General features: G+C 42.5%; 1 protein-coding gene across 2 annotated transcripts in view; it reads right to left on the bottom strand.

Moving 5' to 3' along the window:
* Nucleotides 1–15,034, bottom strand: part of LOC145402063 (WD repeat-containing protein 55) — a 31,778-nt gene extending 16,744 nt beyond the window's left edge. Inside the window, exons 1-3 of one of the 2 annotated variants that reach the window (XM_080274163.1) lie at nt 14,880–15,034; nt 3,546–3,713; nt 237–308 (exon numbers count right to left, since the gene is read on the bottom strand). In XM_080274163.1, coding sequence (XP_080130289.1) covers nt 237–308; nt 3,546–3,713; nt 14,880–14,978 — 339 coding nt within the window. In that variant the 5' untranslated portion in view covers nt 14,979–15,034. Of the gene's footprint in view, nt 1–236; nt 309–3,545; nt 3,714–7,776; nt 7,860–14,879 lie in introns of those variants that run through there. The other variant, XM_080274164.1, reaches the window with a different exon arrangement.
* Nucleotides 15,035–23,881: the final 8,847 nt, after the last annotated feature.

Below are 23,881 nucleotides of genomic sequence, written 5' to 3'. Positions count from 1 at the left end.
TCCCCTTACCTGCATGTGACCTGATCTGATGATCAAACCCAATGCGGGAGAATATCCCCTCAGGGCTGCATCATCATTTATTCATTCACAATTTCTCTCCAATCATTTCTATCAAGTGCAGCCACTCTTCCTTGTTCAACAGACGTCCCTTTCGCATCCAATGCTCTCTTCATACTGTTCATCCATCCATTTATCTCGTAGTCATTAAATTGATGATATACTGTATGTCAACTTACCTCACTGTCATTTGAATCCCCACTGATGCTATAAACGCTGTGGTCATCTTCGTCATTCACTGCAGGACCTTCCTGCAACAATGAAGCCATTATCAGAGAAGACAGTAGGAGAATGTGGCAAGTATATCAATACCACAGGCCCACTCTATGAATGGGGTGGGCTGGATCAAGGGAATGATGAACTGGGTATTAAAAAAAAAAAAAAAAAAAAAAAAAAAAAAAGCTTGCTACTGAGAGAGAGAGAGAGAGAGTGCAAATACACAAAGTTACGAGAAAGATAAAAAATTTACCAGTAACCTGACATATCATGTAAGCTAGTTTCCTGCCTGATGTATCAATACAGTAATGAAGTGTGGACAGTGCTTGACATGCTCAAGTCAGGAGCAAGTGCTGTCAACAAAAGAGGCTGAGCAATAACAGAGAAAGATACAAGACTGAAAGTGCTTGGAAGAATATGCTGTATAGAGTGATATGGAGCAAGGTTCATCATCATCATCATCATCATTTACACTAAACAACAAAAAGGGGGTCAGAAAAGGGTGAGAAGATTCCTACCACAATAAAGTACAAAAGTCTATCTATCTATTGCCAGACGCCACAATCCCGTTTGAGGTGGCCACAAACAAATCGCCTTCACGTCGTCCTGTCCTCCGCCATTTCACTGCCCTGCTCCCAACTCACATCCCCCTCTCTCATATACCTCTCCACCCCATCCCTCCATCTCATCCTCGGCCTCCCCCTCCCTCTTCCCCCCTCCACCTCACTCTCATACACTCTCTTCATCAGTCTTTCACCCTCCATCCTCTCCACATGGCCAAACCACCTCAGTGTGTTCCTCATAACACTTCCTATCACATCCACATCCACACCACAACGCTCCTTTATATCCTCATTCGTCAGCCTGTCTCTCCATGTGACTCCACATACAAGAGTATGAGATCTTATTATGTGTTTAATGAAATGGGCAATACAGTAACTGACATTACTCAAATCTTTAAAATCATGGCTCCAATGCATATGCGAGGCCCATCACCATATATCATTCTGTGAACGATTTCCTTGTTTCAATCCAATCTTCAAACACAAAAACTCACTCAGTTCACTATCCACACACACAGCAGCCTTAGCACCCTCATACATACTCTTCACAGCATTCAACAACTTCCCATCTACTCCATATATTCTTAAGACTTTCCACAATCCTTGTCTATCCATCCTGTCATACGCTTTCTCCAAATCCAAGAAGGCCGCATACAACTTCTTTCCCTTCTCTAGAAACTTTTCCGCTAAAAATCAAAGAATGTATATCTGATCTACACAACCTCTTCCTAAAGCCTCCCTGTTCTTCTCCAACTAATTCCTCTGTTATTTCCCCAACTCTGTCAATAAGTATCCTACCGTATACTTTTCCTACTACACTAAGAAGACAAATGCCCCTATGATTACCACACACTTCTTTTTCCTCTTTCCCTTTTTACAAGGGAATAATCATACCTGACTTCCAATCCTCCGGACTCTGCCTTCCTCCCAGGCCAATCTACACATCTTCCACATCCATTCTACTACTATCTCTCCCCCATGCTTCAGCATTTCACCACACACTCCATCAATTCCTGGGGCCTTCCCCATTTTGACTTTCTTCATTGCTTCCACAACTTCCATCCTACTGATTTCTTCCTGTCTTCTCAACCTCCCTCCTTCTCCCAGCCATTCCTCAGCCACTTATACTTGCATTACTTTCATTCTCTGTGTTCAACAATTCATTACCATGGTTGTTCAATCTGTATATGGATGGGGTTAAAAAAGGGATACAAGGTAGGGCAGTGGATGTTGGGGTGGCCCTAATAAGAGAGGGCAGTGTTTGGAAACTCCCTGTACTGTTGTTTGCAGATGATATTGTGTTGTTAAGTGAAGACAAAGGGGAGCTGCAAGGCTTTGTGGATTAGTTTGGGAAAGCGTGTAAGAAAAGGAATCTAAAGGTGAATGTAGGGAAAAGTAAAGTTATGGTCTTCGAGAGAGGTGAAGTCAGTGAATGTACAGTGAGGCTGGATGACGAGGAAATGGAAAATGTGAGTATGTTTAAGTACAGTACTGTATTTGGGTAGTGTGATGAGTAAGGATGGAAGTTTGGAGGGTGAAGTGCTTGAAAGGGTACAACAAGGAAGAGAAGTTGCTTGTTCCTAGAAGGATGTGATAAGAAGCAGGGAAGTGAGCAGTGAAAAGTTATTACACGACAGTATTGTGATACCAACTCTAATGTATGGAAGTGAAGCTTGGACGTTGTTGGAGGGACACAAGTCAAGAATGAAAGCAGCGGAAATGAATTATTTGATAGGAGCCTGTGGAGTCACATGGAGAGACAGACTGACAAACAAGGAAGTGAAGGAGCATTGTGGTGTGGATGTGGATGTGATAGGAAGTGTTATAAGAAACACACTGATGAGAAGAGTGTATGTGAATAAGGTGGAGGGGGGGCCAAGGATGAGATGGAGGGATGGAATGGAGAGGTATATGAGAGAGGGAGGTGTGAATTGGGAGCAGAGCAGTGAAATGGCAGGGGACAGAGTGACGTAGAGGCAATTTGTTTGTGGCCAACCCGTATGGGATTAAGGCATCTGGCAACAGACAGATAGATAGGATGTTCTGTAGGGGAATAATCAAGATACATACGTTTGGGTGGTTCAGTCACAGCAACATGAGATTACCTGACTGATGAAATGTATGAGAATCAGGTGGTTGGGGGGAGGAGAAAACCAACCACCAGGTGGGAAGAAAGTACAAGTGAGGTGGTTGGAAGGAGATAAAAACCAACAACGTGGTGAGGAGATAAAGTCAGAGTGGGGTGGGTGAAATGAGATGATATTCAAAATCAAGACGGTGAGAAAAGTAGGAGGGTATATGAGGGATGGTGATGTATCATGGTACGAAAGGCTGTTGATGAGGAGGGACCAGTAAGCCACAGCTCATAAAATGCCAGTACTGTACTGTACCTAATACGATTAGGAAAGAATATGAACAAGGTGAATAAATAATGAAAGATTATATGGGGAGTACTGGGGTTGCTGATGAGTAGAGATCTTAAAGCTATATAAAGCTGGAGGACCAAGAACTGGGTGGACAGAAGTAAAACAAAATAGTATGTGAAGGACAATGGTGTGGTGTAGTATGAGGGACTGTTAGCTTGATAAACTGCAACAGTCATAAAAAAAAACTAGGCATAAAGAATTCCAAATAAATACCGTAACAGATAAGGAGTAGCTTCTAACTGCCACAAACACCATGCAAATTAACAAAGCCACCACCACAAACCCCATTATCAGCTGTGTCATCGCCTGGCAAGTTCAGTCCATCTCCATCATTGTTGTCGTTGTCATCATTGTTGTCATCACTGTCACTTTGGTCATTAAGTACACCTGCATGGAAGATCCCACCAGGAGGAATCTCGTCCCCTGAGTCATCGGATTCTGGGGGTTCTTCCTGCAACAAAGAGCAAACAATTATGAAAATAAATGCAGTCATCATTATGTCACCTTCTTTGGCTTTTTTTTGTTTACTGTTCAAATCCACAGCAAAATCCAATATTTTTGCCTTCTGAGGCACTGCATCATGGGAAATGCACCCTAGTTTCAGAAGGGAAGTTAGGAGAAATGAAGCTTCTTATAATTATCTAACTGGTTACTATTCAAGTGCATCTTATTTTTCATCTTTGTGCTGAATTACTGATATGCTGCTAAAACTGGCAAAGCCAGACTTGAAACAAGAAAAAAAGGCTATATGTTATTGAGGTAAAAAGACTGAGAATTTCCTTACAGAGGGATTTACAGTACAGTAATTAAGAAGTCAGCTACTGTACCATACAATGAAATGACAGAGACTGGTATCAAACTACTGTCCTAAGAGATAGCCATGGTGCACACTCTGGGAAAATAAGCATAATGAAGACTTTTGTATATATATATATACAGTACTGTACATAATAGATAGACAGATAGATAGATAGATAGATAGATACATAGATAGACAGATAAATATATATATATATATATATATATATATATATATATATATATATATATATATATATATATATATATATATATGGTATATGAAATTTCAAAAATACCAGGTAACATTTAAATTTCAAACATCTCATAAGAAATATGTGACAGAGAGCCACAGAAAATTGGATTAAAACTACCTACAATATATGGGAAATATTTAGTTTTTGTTACCTGACATTACAACAGAGAGAGAGAGAGAGAGAGAGAAATAGGTTGCTATCATACTGTATACACTACAGTAAACTCCCAATTATCCAGTGTAATTCAGCCAACCCCTAGGCCGGATACTACAAAACACTGGATATTGCATAGTACCCCCCACTGGCTCAATATTCGGCATTAGGCCAGATATTGAGTTATCATCCATCTCAGCTTTTTATCCTAAAAAGTTTACTGAGAGTTAAAGATAAAATTTAAGCATAAAATACAATAAAGTAATGATAAAATACAGTAATACGGTCATGTACCGCTTAACCCTCTTGTGCACGATGATGGGAAATGAGTCAATATGGTGTTAGGCTGAAGAGGAACTGATGACGTGCTATGATGTACTTGTCAGTGTTGGTCTGGAGGGATGCCGATTAGGCAATTTTGGACAAAAATATTCACCAAAAATTAAGTTTTAGCATGAAGGGCGTCAATCTTTGCTGCGTCATAGGGGAGGGTGTTCATTTCAAGGCCAACACTCTAAAACAGTTGGCTTTCTCTCAGCTTTCAGTGGGGGGGCAGGGGTGCACACACACGATTTTTGGCGATTTACTCAAATACTATTGGTCGTATCAAAATTTCGAAGGCTTTAAGTGAAAGCTCGTGACATATGCTTAGCTCTTGTATGATGTGGCCAAAATATTGCAGTATGGTTTTGGGAAGTTATTTTCATTGCGGAAACACATTATTCTCACTGCATTTTGGTACTTCCACTGCACTTTTACTCATCAGTTGTGTGTTCTTATTAGCTAGTCATACAGTATAAACATCAGCGAAAATGATGGTATACAATTATATCAATATAACCAACTTCTGTGGCAAACTAAATCCATGGGAATGTTTTCCACTCTGCATGAGTCCAGACTGCCCTCACAGCATTTTCTCTGATCATGTCACACAAACTTACAGAAAATTTTAGGTGTGAGAAGGGGCTAACATCTGTTCGCTTTAACATCCAGGGACCCATTAAAAAAAAAATTAAATAAAAAAATCCGAAGAACGGGATGTAGTGAGCGTATGCAGGTACAAAGCAGTGTTGCTGCGTTGACAGCCAGCCAGCATCCCCAAAGAAAGCAATTACGCTGCCAACTGTACGATACATAGTACATGTATAACCTAATGTCTTAATAGTTTTCATTTTTCCCTTCTTACATAAAAGCAGGAAAAAAGTACACCAAAGGCAATAAAAAGTTAACCATATAACTGCCATCGGCACCAGCCGCAGGCAGGCTAGGCAGCCACGTCCAGTTGCATGTTTACCATCGTTTTCAAGTATTCTTGCATATCCTTGCATCAGGGTTACATAACAAGCTACGTTACCCAAGAGTTCACATGGCTTCCAAATGTAACAGTATGAGTTCAAAACATGGCAGCAGCAAGAGACATATATACAGTATATAGTATGGTACAATATACTGTATGATACATAGGTACAAACAGAGCATACGGTGCATAAGTTACGGTGGTTGCTTCACGTCCAGATCACTTAATGTCACGTATTTCGGAATGCATCGTGGATGCTAAGTGGGGCATGGCTGTATAGTGCTGTTTGGCCACAGTTTATAAGCCAACTGATACACCTTGATGCAGAATATTGCATACAACCACCGGTCATGTCCAGTTTCAAGGCTGGATTTTGCATTAATAGAGCCGAGCCAGCAGCCCCAGATACTGTGTTGGGCCAGATATTGTGATGACAGATAATTGAGACTTTATTGTATACAGCACGAGGAAGAAAGGTTGCTGGTTCTTCTTTGAAAGCAGTTACAAGGAACAGGGAAGTGAGCATGGAAGTAAAAAAGTCGCTGCAAGACAGTATTATGATACCAACTCTAACGTATGGAAGTGAGGCTTGGACCTTGTAGGAAGGACACAAGTCAAGAGTGAGAGCAGTGGAAATCAATTATTTGAGAGAAGCATGTTGAGTTACATGGAGAGACAGACTAACAAATGAAGAAGTGAAGGAGCACTGTAGTGTGGACATACTGTAGATGTGGTAGAATGCGTTAGGAGAAATACACTGAGGCGGTTTGGCCAAGTGGAAACGATGGAGAGTGAGAGACTGACGAGGAGAGTGTGTGTAAGTGAGGTGGAGGGGGGGAGAGGGAGGGGAAGGTCAAGGATGAGCTGGAGGGATGGAGTGGAGTGGTAGCCTATATAAAAGAGGGGAGTGTGAGCTGGGAGCAGGGCAGTGCAATGGCAGGGGACAGGATGACATGGAGGAGATTTGTCTGTGGTCACCCTTTACAGGGTTAAGGCATCTGGCTCTGGCACACCAGTGTATATTTACCAGTATACACTATTCTTGGATTTCTTGATCATCCAGGGCTTAATAATATTGCAACGCACAAAATAACTCTGTGGCAAAACTGAGGACAGTTCCTTCTCAAAGATGCTGAAAAGTTTATGACATTTTTCCATTGTAGTTTATGACACCCAAATTCTGCAAAAATAACAATGTTGCAACTTTTTTTATATGAATGCCCTTCCACTGCTACTGAGTCATCGTAATGTGGCATCTGAAAATCAAGGTTAGGGTTGATGAATGCTGTGGTTACAACCTGATGATACCAAGGTTAAGGCAAATGAAAGCTGCTTTCATTTCTCCATGTGTAAACATCTCAAACCCATGAAACATTTATAAGTTACCAGTAGATGAGGTTTTAAAAATGCCATTGTCAATCAGTAACACAAGACAATAAAAACCAAATCAAGGAAGTAAAAACAATGAAACTGAGAAGGCCCTTTTATCTATATTTACATCAATAATTAGAAAATTTACCCAAATTTATCTCTGTAATGACTGATTTCTGACATACTTTATGCGAAACTAATTACAAGCGCATTAAATGTACCGTGAGTGCTTTAGCTCTGCAGGAGCTATTTAACTGTAGAGTATATCAGAAATCATACCATTAAAGGATGGATCTGCCCGTTCGTCTTGCAATGCCATCGGCTGGAGGGTACTCCTATGCTGGGCCGCTGGCCTCAACCCGACCGAACAAATCACCCAGTCCAGAAATATCTGTGACTAGTGGGATTAACTGGTGTCAACACTTGCTCATCTCAACCGCTATTCTGATATCCCTGGGTAGCTTACTGAAGGAAAATGCCTGCAGACAAGGCCTAAATAACTTCAACATAAAAAGCAACAGACAATTTCCATTTCTCAAAATATTCCGGTCTGAAGCAAAGTTTACGAACAAGTAGATAAACTGACATTCCATACTGCCTCCGGAGCTAAACTATATTGTCAATATGCAAAAACTTACAATGCTTGGGATAAATGAGCGCATCCTCCTTCTTCTTAAAAACGAACATGAATGAGTTTGTTTACGTCGAAAGCTTCACGTGGTGGTCCTCTAATTTTAGATAGTTCGTTGAGTATAACTCTCCGCCAAATAGTTATCGTACTTGTTCAGTATATTGCAAAAAGCCTTAATGAGTACTGCTACGGTATCATGAAATAATTAAACTTTTATCAACCAAATTTTGTCCTATTGCTTTGACGTTATAGTACGATTTTTGAGTCGCGTGGCGATGTAAGTGAACAAACGAATCGTCCATCCGGTGTCCTCCTTCGTACTCAAAAACATCATCATTATAATTTTGTATGGATTAATGAGCTGGTTCATTTTCAACACCCGATTAAATTAGTCTATCTATCTATCTATTGCCAGACGCCTTAATCCCGGAAGGGGTGGCCACAAACAAATCGCCTCCATGTCGCCCTGTCCCCCGCCGTTTCATTGCCCTGGTCCCAGCTCACGCCCCCCTCTCTCATATACCTCTCCACTCCATCCCTCCATCTCATCCTTGGCCTTCCCTTCCCTATCCCCTCCTCCATCTTACTCACATACACTCTCCTCGTCGGTCTCTCACTCTCCATCCTCTCCACATGTCCAAACCACCTCAGTGTATTTCTCCTAATGCTTCCTATCACACCCACATCCACACCACAACGCTCCTTCGCTTCCTCATTTGTCAGTCTGTCTCTCCATGTGACTCCACATGCTCCTCTGAAATAACTCATTTCCACTGCTCTCACTCTTGACCTGTCCCTCCATCAAGGTCCAAGCTTCACTTTCATACGTTAGAGTTGTTATCACAATACTGTCATGTAGTAGTTTTTTCACTTCCATGCTCACATCCCTGTTTCTTATCACTGCTTTCAAAGAACCAGCAACCTTCCTTCCCTGTTGCTCCCTTTCAAGCACTTCACTCTCTAATCTTCCATCCTTACTCATCACACCACCCGGGAAGCAACCTCTCAAATAGCCTATTTACAAAAGTTCTCATCTTTGAACTAATTCAGAGATGTAAATATGTGTGAAGACAATCCATCTATAAATAGTCAAATAACTATCAGCATAAATGAGGACACAAGTCAAGAGTGAGAGCAGTGGAAATGAGTTATTTAAGAGGAGCCTGTGGAGTCACATGGAGAGACAGGCTGACGAATGAGGATATAAAGGAGCGTTGTGGTGTGGATGTGGATGTGATAGGAAGTGTTATGAGGAACACACTGAGGTGGTTTGGCCATGTGGAGAGGATGGAGGGTGAAAGACTGACGAAGAGAGTGTATGTGAGTGAGGTGGAGGGGGGAAGAGGGAGGGGGAGGCCGAGGATGAGATGGAGGGATGGGGTGGAGAGGTATATGAGAGAGGGGGGTGTGAGTTGGGAGCAGGGCAGTGAAATGGAGGGGGACAGGACGACGTGGAGGCGATTTGTTTGTGGCCACCTCAAACGGGATTGAGGTGTCTGGCAATAGATAGATAGAAGATAGATAAATGAGGTTAGATGACTACCAAAGTGGTAGACCAATATGTCACCCCTCCGAGCTTGAGGAAGAAAACGCGCTTAAAAAAAAAAAAAAAACTATCTTAGAAAAAAAAAATGAAACACACTTGAAAATAATTATCTCAAAGACTCTCAAGAAAGGCTAAGATTAAGTGGAAAAAATGGCACATGGTAAAATCAGGTAAACCCAGGGAAGGTGCCCTGTCCTTAATGATTAGTGAACATCCTATATGCATAATAATAATAATAATAATAATAATAATAATAAGAATAATAATAATAATAATTATTATTATTATAACAGCAATCACCGCTTGTACAATATGCACAAACTGGATATGAATCTTTCATCATCATCATCATCATCCGGACATCCTTTCTCACCCAAGGGCAGGGTGAGGATCAATTAATCTTTCACTACCAAATCTATGGCAATGATAACACGGAGTGACCCTGATCCTATATTATTTGGGCTGCACCTGTTTAGTACGACATATACATATCCAAAACGAGTCCATGGTGGGAATAGGTCTATGTGGGAAACTAGGTCCATGGGTAAATGGGTCCTCGGGAGAAATGGTCAGAAAGGGGAACATAGGTCTACTGTGCCAAAGAAGGTCCATGGGAGAAATAAACCGATGGGGAGATATAAGTTCATGACTCATGTAAAGGAACAGGTGTCACTAAAGGGGAGAAAATACATCCATGGAAATAAAGCCATGGGGAATACAGGCCCATGAGAAAATTGGCTCAGGGGGAAAATTGTTTCGTGGGGAAGACAGTTACATAAGGCAAATAGGTCCATGGTTGGAAAAGCCCATGCATAAAAATTCGTCCATGAGGGAAAGAGTCCATGGGGAGGGGGGGGGGGGAAGAAATAAGTCCTTAGGGAAAGTAGGTTCTTGAAGTTGGCTCATGTGGGAACAGGTCCATGAGGGAAAAGAAAAAAAATGGTCTATGGGGAAGATAGGTCGGTGGAGGTTAACCCCTAGGGGTTTTATATTTACAGGGTCTCTGTCCAGGGGGCATACCCAGAGACAGGTTTATGTGTTAAATATAGTTATCACAGACTGATGTAACTGGTGTGTCAAGTCACATAACTTATAACCTACTCGCATGTGGAACCTTGCGCACCCTGTGTGCACCAGCAAAAATGTGAGGGGAAACGGAGAGTTCAGTTCGAAGGATCTTGGGAGTCCAGTTCGAGGGATCTGGCGAGTCCAGCACGAGGGATCTGGCGAGTCCAGCACGAGGGATCTGGCGAGTCCAGCACAAGGGATCTGTGGAGTCCAGCACGAGGGATCTGGGGAGTCCAGCACGAGGGATCTGGGGAGTCCAGTTCGAGGGATCCGGGGAGTCCAGTTCGAGGGATCTGGCGAGTCCAGCACGAGGGATCTGGCGAGTCCAGCACAAGGGATCTGTGGAGTCCAGCACGAGGGATCTGGGGAGTCCAGCACGAGGGATCTGGGGAGTCCAGTTCGAGGGATCTGGGGAGTCCAGTTCGAGGGATCTGGGGAGTCCAGTTCGAGGGATCTGGGGAGTCCAGTTCGAGGGATCTGGGGAGTCCAGTTCGAGGGATTTGGGGAGTCCACCCCGGGGGTTCTGGGGAGTCCACCCCGTGGGATTTGGGGAGTCCACCCCGGGGGATCTAGGGAGTCCACCCCGGGGGATTTGAGGAGTCCACTCCGTGGGATCTGGGAAGTCCACCCCGTTGGTTTTGGGGAGCCCATCCCGGGGGATTTGGAGAGTCCACCACGTGGGATTTGGGGAGTCCACCCCGGGAGATCTGGGGAGTCCACTCCGGGGGATTTGAGGAGTCCACTCCGTGGGATTTGGAGAGTCCATCCCGGGGGATTTGGGGAGCCCATCCCGGGGGATTTGGGGAGCCCATCCCGGGGGATTTGGGGAGCCCATCCCAGGGGATTTGGGGAGTCCACCCCGTGGGATTTGGGGAGTCCACCCCGGGGGATTTGAGGAGTCCACTCCGTGGGATCTGGGAAGTCCACCCCGTTGGATTTGGGGAGCCCATCCCGGGGGATTTGGGGAGTCCACCCCGGGGGTTCTGGGGAGTCCACCCCGGGAGTTTTGAAGAGTCCACCTCGTGGAATTTGGGGAGTCCACCCCGTGGGATTTGGGGAGTCCAGCCCAGGGGGATCTGAGGACCTGGAGGGTCCAGCCGAGTGGATCTGAAGTTGATCCCAGAGAATCTTAGCATTTGGGGGAGTCCATCCTGCTCCGGGGAGTCCAGCCTGGAGGATCTGGGTAAGTTAGAGTTAATCCAACGGTGTGAGTGGCCAGCTATCCAGTCACCTCGAGTGCCGCTGCTCCATATACATAACTGATTTGGGGAAACATTCCGAAACACGATCCCCAGCGCCGGTGAAGCAGCTTTGTTTATTACATAGGATTCACGAGTGAAGCTTTAGAACCGTGGAACTAAAGTTGTATTTTATAATTACTACACACACACACACACACACACACACACACACACACACACACACACACACACACACATAATTATACATGTATATATATATATATATATCTATATATATATATATATATATATATATATATATATATATATATATATATATATCCTGTACACCAGGAAATAATTTACTACGCTGGGTGGTAACCATATAACTAAATTTTGGCGCCTAGTGCTTTAGTGAGTAATTACGGCGCTCCAATCGGATTGAGCCGGTGAAGGTTTATATCCAAGGGATAGTTGGGGTTTATTGCTCACGTAATGCCACTCAGGGGTACATGAGGCTGGTCACTCTAATCTTAAATGTCAGTACCAACTTGCCTAGCCCCAGGCTCCTACGCTCCTCATGGGGCAATGTAGGATTGGAAGATGAATTAATGACATATATATATATATATATATATATATATATATATATATATATATATATATATATATATATATATATATATATATATATATATATATATATATATATATATATATATATATATATATATATTTGTGTGTGTGTGTGTAATTCACCGGGTCGGTCAGGATCACTTGATGGTCGTGATCGTCAGCTTTTACCCTCCCGGAAAGGAGCTGAGAGCTCATATAGTCCGATCTAAGGGCAAGACTGTGACCTTCACACACGCACACCCCCGTCCCCTTGCTCAAGGGGGACAGTAATCACCCACTTCGTCAGTGAAACTTATCGCAACCTGAGCGAGGCGCGAATTACTACTGAGCCAGTGAACGGTGCGCGCGTGTGTGTGTGTGTGTGTGTGTGTGTGTGTGTGTGTGTGTGTGTGTGTGTGTGTGTGTGTAAACTGGTAGAGATAAATAGAAACTTTTTGTATAAACAAACAATACGACAGATAAATATTGTAGTTTTGAAATGAGCACTTCAAATCAAGCAACAACATTAAATCCATTAAATCTATAAAACAACAGTGAAATATAAAATTCTGATATTCATTACTGTTATAAATACTACTACTACTACTACTACTACTACAACCTTCTGTTATTTAAGACGATGTTGCTGGAAAGTTATTCATACACTTGTTTGGTTCTTATGACCATTAACCCCTACACTGCGATCATGTTCTTCGATATTCTTGTTACCCTAAGACTATTATCGAATCTGGAGGTACTTTTGAAACTGTGGAGGCTACACCTTGTCTTCATTAAACCTTCCAGTAAGAGAGGTCATTCCTACACTGAATTAAAATCGTCTGGAAAGAGCATTAATACATTAGTAACATGTCAACTGCTACAAGGAGTTATTGAAAAAGCAGTCACGCATGGAAGAAGAAGAAGAAGAAGAAGAATGGAGAGAGAGAGAGAGAGAGAGAGAGAGAGAGAGAGAGAGAGAGAGAGAGAGAGAGAGAGAGAGAGAGAGAAATGGGTTTATTTATTTATTTTATTATTTATTTATTTATTGTGGTTCGAAGCCTAATGCACATGTGACAAGTTTGCTGCTTTATTCGTATTATTACAGTAATGACGTCATATTAATTCAGCACTGATTTGTTTTGTACTATTGTAAAGTTCGTGATCAAGGAAATAGTATGGTTGGCCTGCCTTACTGAAGGAACTGTAGCGGATTTGTCTTCATCTGATGCAGCACTGATTTGTTTTGTAATATTGTAGAGTTCATCATGGAAACAGTAAACCTGTTAGCCTGTCTTTATGATGGGATTGTTTGCATGAAAGTCGATGCAAGGCCAATAAGTCTAATTGGCCTTGAATCGATGAACCTAAGTTGGGATGAACCTAAGGTGGCAATGAGTCTCCTTGTTTACTATACTGCTTTTACTCTAACCTGGCCTATAATTGCCATGTCTCTATCTTCTGTGCTAGGTTTTACAAAATTACTGACAGTGGATTATGTCAGTCACGATTGTCAGAGCCGTAGGATTTTTTTTTTTTTTTTTCTCTCCCCTGTCTGGGTATAATAAGTTGCAAAAGGACGAAAATTTGCGCCAAGTTAAGGTAAAGAGAATATAGTAAAATCAATCTTCCAGTATCTCGTATCATAATTATCTAGAAAACATTGGGACATATACCTTGAGATAGCTTGGCCATGTGAAGAGACTGGAGAATGAATGACTACATAGGAAGGCGTGTGTGAGGTGGAGGGGGAAGGGGGAGACGGAGGATGAGGTGGAGGGATGGGGTGGAACAGTATATGAGACAAGGGGTTTGAGTTGGAGGACAGAGTGACATAAAGGCAATTCGTTTGTGGTCACCCTTTTCAGGGTTAAGGCGTCTGGTTATATTAAGACATACATTTTTAGATTTAATATCATTGCTGTTCTATTTTAGTTACCTCATACACAGGGAATCGGTGATGCATTGGTTACATGTGGAATATTTGAACAAAAGGGTGGAGTCTGTGAGTCGTACAGTAACTTATATTTGTTTTACAGGAAGAACTAAAAACATGGGAAAATTCTGCAGTCTCATCCATGCAAAAATAATCGTTACTTACACGATAATCTTCCTCTCGTAACTAAGATCTGTTTTGCAGGAAGAACACAGATAGTGCAACATCTGCCCATATCTTCTTGTTCTAGAAAATAAGTAGATAAATAACTAAACAACATCGAAAGTACAGAAAGTAAAATAAATTCGACAATCCTACCCAGATGTCCCTCCACAGTAATACCATGCGCGGATAGAGACTACAGGCACTGAGTGGGAAATCCTTATGGAACGGAACGGTAAAATCCCATTATCCCAGTATCCGGTGGGCCTGGCATCCGCCTCAGTTTAGTTGTTGCCTGCTGGTGGGGAGGTGGCTTGGCAGCGCAATTGGCAGCGCAATATGTCAGCCAGAATCACCGCTCTTATCGCCCTGCTTGTGGTCGTTCCCGGGGCCAGGACACAACCCTACCGAGGTCCAACACATCCACAGAGTTCGGGTAGCCTGGTGTGGGGTTCAGGGATAAAGACAGGACAAGACAATGGCTACCTAGGGATGCGGAACAGGCGAGAAGCTAGTGCATTCTCGGCACTGCCACGACCCACCACCACACCACTACCAACACCAACACCAGCAACACCCACCACCAGTCAACCGCCCAGACCTACCATCATCGGAGCGCCGATGCTGCCATGCCCTGGGGAGTGTGAGGTCCGGACTCCGTGGGGGGAGTGTAAGGTGGACTTCAGCTGCCGGTCAAAACTCATCAACAAGGCGATATTCCTATAGCGCTAACGGCCGTATTCTAGAAAGTAGGATTAGTAGCACCTCCTTAGCGATTTAATTGTTATTATATTACACTTTAACGTTATTTGTATCCACTCAATCTCGCCACTGACAACACAGTAGAGGATACAGAGGTGTAATTTGCAGATTAATCGCTAAGAAAGAGTTGTTACGAAATATCTGAAGTCACTCATATAAGGCCGTATTCATAATTCTTCAGAGCCCAAGATGTGTTCATGATTGTGTATAATCTCTTCATTATTTATCTTGGTAATCAGTAGCTGAGGTTAAATGAGTCATTAACTGGAGTTGCATTTTTTTGCAGATCATTATTTTGCAGGTGGCATTACTCTTGCCTCGCTGATAAAGCCTCATAAACATGCAGTGATGTTTAGTGAAAGCGTTTGACATTAGTGACCTAAAGAATTTCTCCCCGTCTTTCTCCTTCCAAAGAAATGTGTAATTCAAAATCACCAAACATAGTCATGTTTCTTCCTAAATTAAAGCAAGTTAATGTGATCGCAATGCATTAAGGTTATGAGGCATGGAATATATTTAACGACTGATAAATGTTTTAAGGGTGTTTATTTTCTCTTGGAGGTAAGAGAACTTGTATGTCATATCCTTGAGGAATGTTATGCAACATTTATTTGAAAGTTGTATGTAACCAAAACTTTTATAATTACAGTAAATGTGAGATACTTTACATGAAGCCCCTCAGCAACTCAGGTGATTATGCAAGCAAGTAGTCATTCAGAAGCACATATATAAAGATAATTCTCCTGTACTACCCTCCTACTGAGTTCCAGGCTCTTTGTTGAATATCTTGGTGCGTCACTTCACTGTTGTGTTGCATTTAACCAAAGTACACTTCAATTTGTTTTGCATCAGAACTTAAGTATTTGTCACTTCACTGTGTTTTGCATCATAACTAAAGTATTCTGTCGCTTCACTGTGTTTTGCATCATAACTATTGTCACTTCACTCTATTTTGCATCGTAACTATTGTCACTTCACTGTTTTGCATCATAACTATTGTCACTTCGCTGTGTTTTGCATCATAACTATTGTCGCTTCACTGTGTTTTGCATCATAACTATTGTCACTTTACTGTTTTGCATCATAACTATTGTCACTTCGCTGTGTTTTGCATCATAACTATTGTCACTTCACTGTTTTGCATCATAACTATTGCCACTTCACTGTGTTTTGCATCATAACTATTGTCACATAACTGTGTTTTGCATCATAACTAAAGTATTCTGTGCCATTATAAATAAATTAATGAAAATCACATACCCTGCTTGTTTGGTTTTATTTCACCATAGTTGTCTTCACTATGTGTATAAATTCTTTACCTCATGAGTTCAAGAAACCTCATTTGTAGGGTGGGATTCTCAAACATACTTACAGGTGATTCCCTGTCGTAAGTTTGATTTGTTTTGCAAGAAGAACTAGATATATGGAGAGATTAGGTTCTTTCCATTCTTTCCTCTCTGTCCCTTCTACCCTTGGGCTAAGATACGAATAAATGTGTGTGTGTGTGTGTGTGTGTGTGTGTGTGTGTGTGTGTGTGTGTGTGTGTGTGTGTGTGTGTGGATCAGTAAATTGGGAGTGTGTCGTCCTGTCTCGGCTACCCCCCTTTCTCTGGGGGAAGTAGCCTTTGTATATAGGCAGAGACAGGTGATAATTTTTCTCTGGTAATCAATATTTGTTACTGTACGAGAAACACGAGACATGGGAAGATTCGGGATGCTCCTTTTCTAGTCCTTCGTGGGAAAGCATATCAGAGTTACGTCAGGAAAGACTATAAAGATCCTTGTTATAAATAGTGGTCTTGCGTAAGCTACAACACTGTGGGTCCGTCTCAGTGACTCGAAGTATTGCCTGACAGCTTTTTCTTTATTTATTGTGCCTGTTACAACTTGATATTCACTTAATGCCAGAACTAGCACTGACACAGTTTGCATGCAAGAGAATGTTCAAGAGTAAGAGGCAAAGTAAATAATGTAGAAAGAGGCGTCAGGAAAGCTCTCAAGCAGACGAGAATACAACCCAGTAAAAAAGAAACAGCATATCCTCGGATAAGAGATTAATGGTATAAACTGCTACACATCTTTTCAGTCCAAGGGGTCATTCTCAAATCAGATCAAATGGTCTGCCTATGGCTGTTACTTGCGTTCATATGATATGTATCTCGGTGGTTATCACTCGATGTACAGTTGCCATAAAAAATTATGTCGCCCTTCCTGCCTGTAGCTCTGTGAATTATGGTAATCTGTCTATCAATCTGTTGCCAGAAGCCTTAATCCCGTAAGGGTGACCACAAACACTTATCCTCCATGTTGCCCTTTCCCCCATTTCATTGCCCTCTCCCCAGCTCACACCCCCCCTCTCTCATGTACCCTCTCTGGTGAATTCCCAGCAACTGACACTGATAACAATTAATGCTATTTAAAATCCTGGTAAGACAGTGACTGGTTTTGTGGATTCATCTCATTGGCATTATGAATTACACCCAACTACTGCAGACTGAAATTAATATGTTCGCTATTAAGTCCGAATGTTCACTATTTAGTTTACCCAGTTTTAAGCAATTTCTCTTCCATACACAACTGTCGCAAACGAACTTTTTAGTACTAGTAAATAAGGAATGGAGGGAGGCATTGTGCAGCTCGTAGATCCATCGGTTATATACGTTAAAATTATTATTATTATTATTTTTTTTTTGGGGGGGGGGAGGTGAGTGTATCCAAATCTGGGAATAGACTTCACAGCCCCTGCCCAAGGCCCAGTAGCCCTCCTTCATACCACACACCTCCACATTTCACAACTTCGGCTCCAACACCCACCGTCCATACTGAAAACATGGGTGGTGTATTGGTATTAGTGAGAATATTTGTACGACATGTCAGCAGGTCTTCTGGTAGGTCAATAAAGTCTGTTTTAATGGAATTCAAATCCTTAAACCATTCTCTGCCCCAGCTGAGATTCAAACCTGGGTCCATTAGGACTGCATGTCACCTCTCTACCTATTCGGCCATCGCTGGATAGGGTTAGCTTTGGTTAGGTTAGGTTAGGTTGGGTTAGGTTGGGTTAGGTTAGGTTAGGTTAAGTTAGGTTGGGTTTGGTTAGGTTAAGTTAGGTTTGGTTTGGTTAGGTTAAGTTAGGTTGGGTTTGGTTAGGTTAAGTTAGGTTTGGTTTGGTTAGGTTAAGTTAGGTTGGGTTAGGTTAGGTTAGGTTAGGTTAGGTTAAGTTAGGTTGGGTTAGGTTAGGTTAGGTTAGGTTAAGTTAGGTTAGGTTGGGTTAGGTTAGGTTAGGTTGAGTAAGATTAGATTTACTATTTAACACCGATGAAATAGAAGATGAAGACTGGAGGTGGAGAATGTCCCCAGCTTACTTTTATTTTCTAAAATACGGAGAGAGAGAGAGAGAGAGAGAGAGAGAGAGAGAGAGAGAGAGAGAGAGAGAGAGAGAGAGAGAGAGAGAGAGAGAGAGAGATCTGCGATGGATGCTTATAGAAGAGAGTGCTTAAAATTGCTTAGAAGTTCAGTAAGATTCAAATTAATGACAAAATCCGATAGTTGGATGTTATTCTGAACTTTACTGACCGGAAATAAGCCCTAGGAGAGCAAGACTACAAGAGCCATTGATGCCGACTGTACGGATAGGCATATGATGACTACAGCTGTCTGAGGTTATAAACTACAGGAAAATCTTCGTACTCTCAGCATCCTAAATTTTCATTTGAACACAAATCCAACATTGCAATATTTTACATAGTATTTTTACAGCTTAGGTCACCTTCAGCAACCACCCTGTAAGAATATGAATGTATAGGATTTTACTTTTTTTGGGAGGGGCGGAACACTGATCTTGTGATGAAGGGCAAAGACGATAACATAGAGATCTTCACTATCCTGTTATCTGGCAAACTGACACCTTATATTGTAAGATCAAGAGAATTACATTGTACAAAATCCCAAAACACGGTAAATCATTTAATGTTTTTTTTTTTTTTCCCCAAATCACAGAGCCTTTTGTTTTTATGAAATTTTTGGCACGTCACAAATTATTTTCGGGTATAGCTTAAGGTGTTTTGATTACTGCGTTGAACGAAACTTAAAAAAAAATTTTTTCAGGCAAACCATGGACTCTTCGATTCGTCTCAATCTCATGTCGTTTTAAATAATTACTTCCTTTAATGGCAAGACTTTAATCACCATCATAATCATCAACATGTACACATCTGTTTTATATAGATGATAAGATTTACACAGAAAAATTACTGCAAACTAAATACCTCCAGAAATGAAAAAGGAGTTTGATGAGCTCGTCACCGATTTGAATACGATACTGGTTTTGATATACACATTAATACTTTCTAGTATGTTTTTATATGATGATAAGATCGACTTGCTTTGCATCAGTTAAATAAAAAAAATGCAATGTGCAAAAATACAGCAACAAGGAAGAAGCTTTACGAAATCTCCAAAAACAACACGATGGAAGCTACGATCGAAAATGTGGATAAAATGGGTAATGTACAGTATACATTTTGCATCCATAGAAAATGGGTATATAGCCTATAAATTGCGCAGCGTCAGTAAATTTCTTCACTTCTTACTCAAGCTTCGTAGAAGACGTACGCCTTGCTCAATCAGTAAGGCGTTCGAGATTTTGGAATCTTTGATAAGGAATGAATTCAAACGGTACAAGCCGCACTAGTGGAGACAGGATGCCCAGGATACGGGATAGTCCACTCCAAAAAAAGCGTCATAGAGAGATGACGCCCACCAAATATAGTTCAGAACGGACTAGACGGGATAGCCCACGCCGAGAAAAGCATCGCAGAGAGATGACACCCACCAAATATAGTTCAAAACGGACTAGACGGGATAGCCCACGCCGAGAAAAGCATCACAGACAGATGACGCCTACCAAATATAGCTCAAAACGGACTAGACGGGATAGCCCACGCCGAGAAAAACCTCCTGCCCACGCCCATCTGCCCCAGGACAAAAACACAAAAGCACCGCCACAAAATACCGCGTGCAAGGTTAGGCTGGTCAGGCAGTTCCAGCGGACGTGTGAGCGGTGCCGAGTGTCTGAGATTAATGAGTATGCCATGATGAAGGTTGCGTAGGGGGCCGTAACAAAGGAATTAGGGAAGGGCAGGTACAGTGTGACACGGCTGCTGAGGACAGGCGACCAGCACTGGGTGGTAAAGTCGTCAAAGATGAGCCAGGAAGCCGTGGACAGGTTAAGGGATGAGATCGAGAGGTTGGTCAGTTTGCAAGGCCAGCCTGGGGTTCCAGAGTTGTTGTTCGTCTGTCCCGAGACCTTGAGTATGGTAACCGAGTTTGCAGGTCTGACTCTAAAAGAACATCTGAAAGAAAAGTCTTTGTCGGTTGGTCAGCGGGTGGAAGTGCTGCGACAAACTGTCAAGGTACTGAACCGTATCCACATGCGGGGTTTAGTTTACGTTAATACCCACCCCAAAAATATTTGTGTCAAATTGAGTCGAAACAAGGACATTGCTGTAACACTAACCGCTTGTGGTAGATCAGTACCATCTGGGAGTCTGATGACTGTCAGAGGAGGTGGCGCCGAGGTCTCGCCCCTGGTGGCCCCTGAGGTGGTGGCCGGGCAGCAGGTGGGCCAGGCAGCCGATGCTTTCAGTGTGGCCCACATAATTCCGATTCTTGAGCTAACAGGTTCGTGCGTGTTCACACTGCCGGTGGAGGCAAGGAAGTGGGTGCGGCAGAGCGTCTATTCAAAACCGGCCTGGCGTGACACTCTGTGGCACCTGGAGACCTTCCTGCCTCCAAAATTTGCCACGTCCACACCACCACCCAAGACTGTGACCCCGTCAAAAGCGCTGTTAGTACCGCCACCAGCACCGGCGAAAATGCCACCAGCGCCAGGAAAGGTGGAGCTTGAACGAGGGAACTGGATCCGCAAGCAAGTGCGGCCGGTGGTGGTGTCTTGAGCTGGACACCCGGCGCTGGTGATGGGATGGTTGTAGGCCACAGCCATTGGCGTGTTTGGGGCCAATGACCTGTGTTGTCAAGGGTCAAGTGTATGATAATTATGACCCTTACAACACAGCCTGCAAGGGTGGAGGCCTTGGTTCCCGTCTGACTTCGGGTGGTGTCCCAGTGGAAGGTCAAATCCTCCGGCATTCACACTAAAAACGACACTGATCGATCCACAAGGTTTAGCGGTCGTATTCTAAGTGCATTTGGGGGATTTCGCAACACTGCTTCTTTACCAACTTATTCCACACATTATATCTCTATCCTTTCTCCCCCGTGGCAGCCACCTTGTCGTGGTGGGGGAGCTTACGTGTCCCAGTGGTCCTGGTAGGGTCTCTCATGCAGGACACCTCTCCAGTGGTAGGACACAACCAAGAGCTGCCGATGACATGCATGTAGACGTGCACGTTTGTATAAAAGGACACCACTGGTACCTAGACATGCAAACAACCTTCCTTCCTGCCTCCTCCAGCAAGGCTGGTGGACTGCAGGAGAAGAGTAACTTCGGCCAGCAGTCCATCGTGCGAGCGTTTAGGTAAGTTTGTGGTTATGCAACAATCCGAGGAAATCCGCAAATGCGGGAACATTCCCTTTTGACTTTGACCACAGCGATTTATTGTCTGTTACGCTCTAATATGGCATTGTATGTTGGTGACGCAAACTGTGTCCATGTTAGATTGATACCGGTATGAATAACTTCCAAAATAATATTAAATGTGTAATATGCAAACAGCCAGGAAAACAAAAGCGTTCGTTGACATGACCTGCGTCGTTCCATGACATGTCAGGAATTAAAAAAAGTTTAGTGAGGAAAGAGATGAGTAGGATGTGTAGGAAATTTGGTGGGAGAAAGGGCATGAAGGGGATAGTAGGGTATGCCCTGAGAAAATGGGTGTTGTAGCAGTAGTTGTTTGATAGAAGATGAGAGAGAGAGAGAGAGAGAGAGATGGGTGGGATCAAGGATAAGACACAATAAGTTGGTTTTGTGACGGTGGGGAGTGGGGTGGCGTCATGAGAGTATGTACGCTACGCTGTGGAAAGGGTGCTGTAAGATTAACTCATTTGTCTTCAGTGGGGGTTTATTTCAGAGACTTCCCGTACAACAAGAACACAAGTTCTTAGTGCTCTCATTTACCTGTAATTTACGTTGGAAAAAAACAAAAGTATGACGTATGTAGCCTCCTATAGGGAATCGTGCTCGTGGGGAGGAGGTCGCTACTAATACGAATGGTTTCTTGTAGCCCTTGGGTCGGATTCACAAACTTTTTTACGATTAATTCCATGGCGTAACTTAATATTTGGTTTTACGACAAGAGGCACAGGAAATTCTGCAGTCTTCATTTCTCGGCCTTCCTGTTAAAATAAATGTGTAAACTTCATTTGTTCCTTTCGCAACCATTTATTTATTATTATTATTATTATTATTGTTATTTTTTCAAGAAGGAACAAGACATATGGTAAGACATTTGACTCTTTTTCTTGTCTCCCCTGGGAAAAATAAATCACACGACAAAGAATTGATCGTAAGTGTGAATCTGGCCTCTGGAAACCATATATACTCGTACCATATCTGATAGTAACCTCATATCCAAGTATACGCCTGGTGGTCTACTGGGTTAAGGCGCTCTAACCAGGTGTGGTTCATAAGGAGTAGTTACGGTTGACTGTTCATGTGATGCCGCTCAGGAAGAACGACTGGTCACCCTCGCCTTAAATGTCGGGACCAAGCAGTCTAGCCCTGAGACCCCACGCTCCTTGTATGGCAATAAAAGATTGGATGATGATGATTATGATGATGATGATGATGATTATGATGATGATGATGATGACGACGACGACGATGATGATGATGATGATGAGGATGACGACGACGATGATGATGATGATGATGATGATGCTGTGATGAAGACGACAACGATGATGATGATGTTGTTGCTGCTGCTGCTGATGATGATGAAGACGACAACGATGATGATGATGTTGTTGCTGCTGCTGTTGATGAAGATGCAGACGACGACAACGATGATGATGATGATGATGATGATGTTGATGATGATGACGACGACAACGATGATGATGATAATGATACCTTCCTAATACGGTGCGACGTCACACAATAAATCAACGTGCAAAGCCTGAAGCATCCACTTTATCCCTCCCTACACACAGGTACTGCAACAGGCCCTACCTATCCCGAAGTCACTTAAAAAGAAAAAAAAATAAAGAAAAACAAAAATAAACAAGGATATCCGCTGAGCAAGGTCGCCCGGTATCCCTTGCCCTGTTCCTCTTACAATTTGAGAATATTCAAGTACAGTAGTTATTGTGACCACCCAAAATACATGTACGTGAACTTATCATTATTAATATTAAGGTTCAAAATTTTAATGGCGTAGGATGCTTCGTGTCACTTCTTAACATCTCACTTACATGTTGCACCCTGATACTCTTGAATGTTATTTATGTATCCTTAATTTTGACGTAGTATGAATTAATAACGTACAAGAGTATACCGGTACTGAAGTGTAATATGCTGAATAAATCGTTTGAGAAGAGGTGTTACGAAGTTCTCACAACCTCTTAGAATGGCCTTAAGTCAAAAGCTCGCAAAAGCTAAGATATCCTACGAACGGTACTCAGCTAAAGCCTTACTTACCTGTATTTTGATCCTACCTTGTACAATACTGTTTTGAAATCATCTTCCTGGATCAATATATATATAAGAAAAGACTCCAATTAACTGATCACTACTTGCAAGACGTCTGTGTTAAAGTCACCAGGACGTGTATTCTTCATTATCGTTATCATTATTAGTTATTCATTGTTTGCTAGCCTGTTCATACATT

Source organism: Coenobita brevimanus, chromosome 57, assembly GCF_032717465.1.
Source record: "Coenobita brevimanus isolate Jiangsu-jjx chromosome 57, ASM3271746v2, whole genome shotgun sequence".
Lineage (NCBI taxonomy): Eukaryota > Metazoa > Arthropoda > Malacostraca > Decapoda > Coenobitidae > Coenobita > Coenobita brevimanus.
The sequence above is the reverse complement of the archived record's forward strand: the minus strand, read 5'-3'. Positions and strand labels throughout refer to the sequence as shown.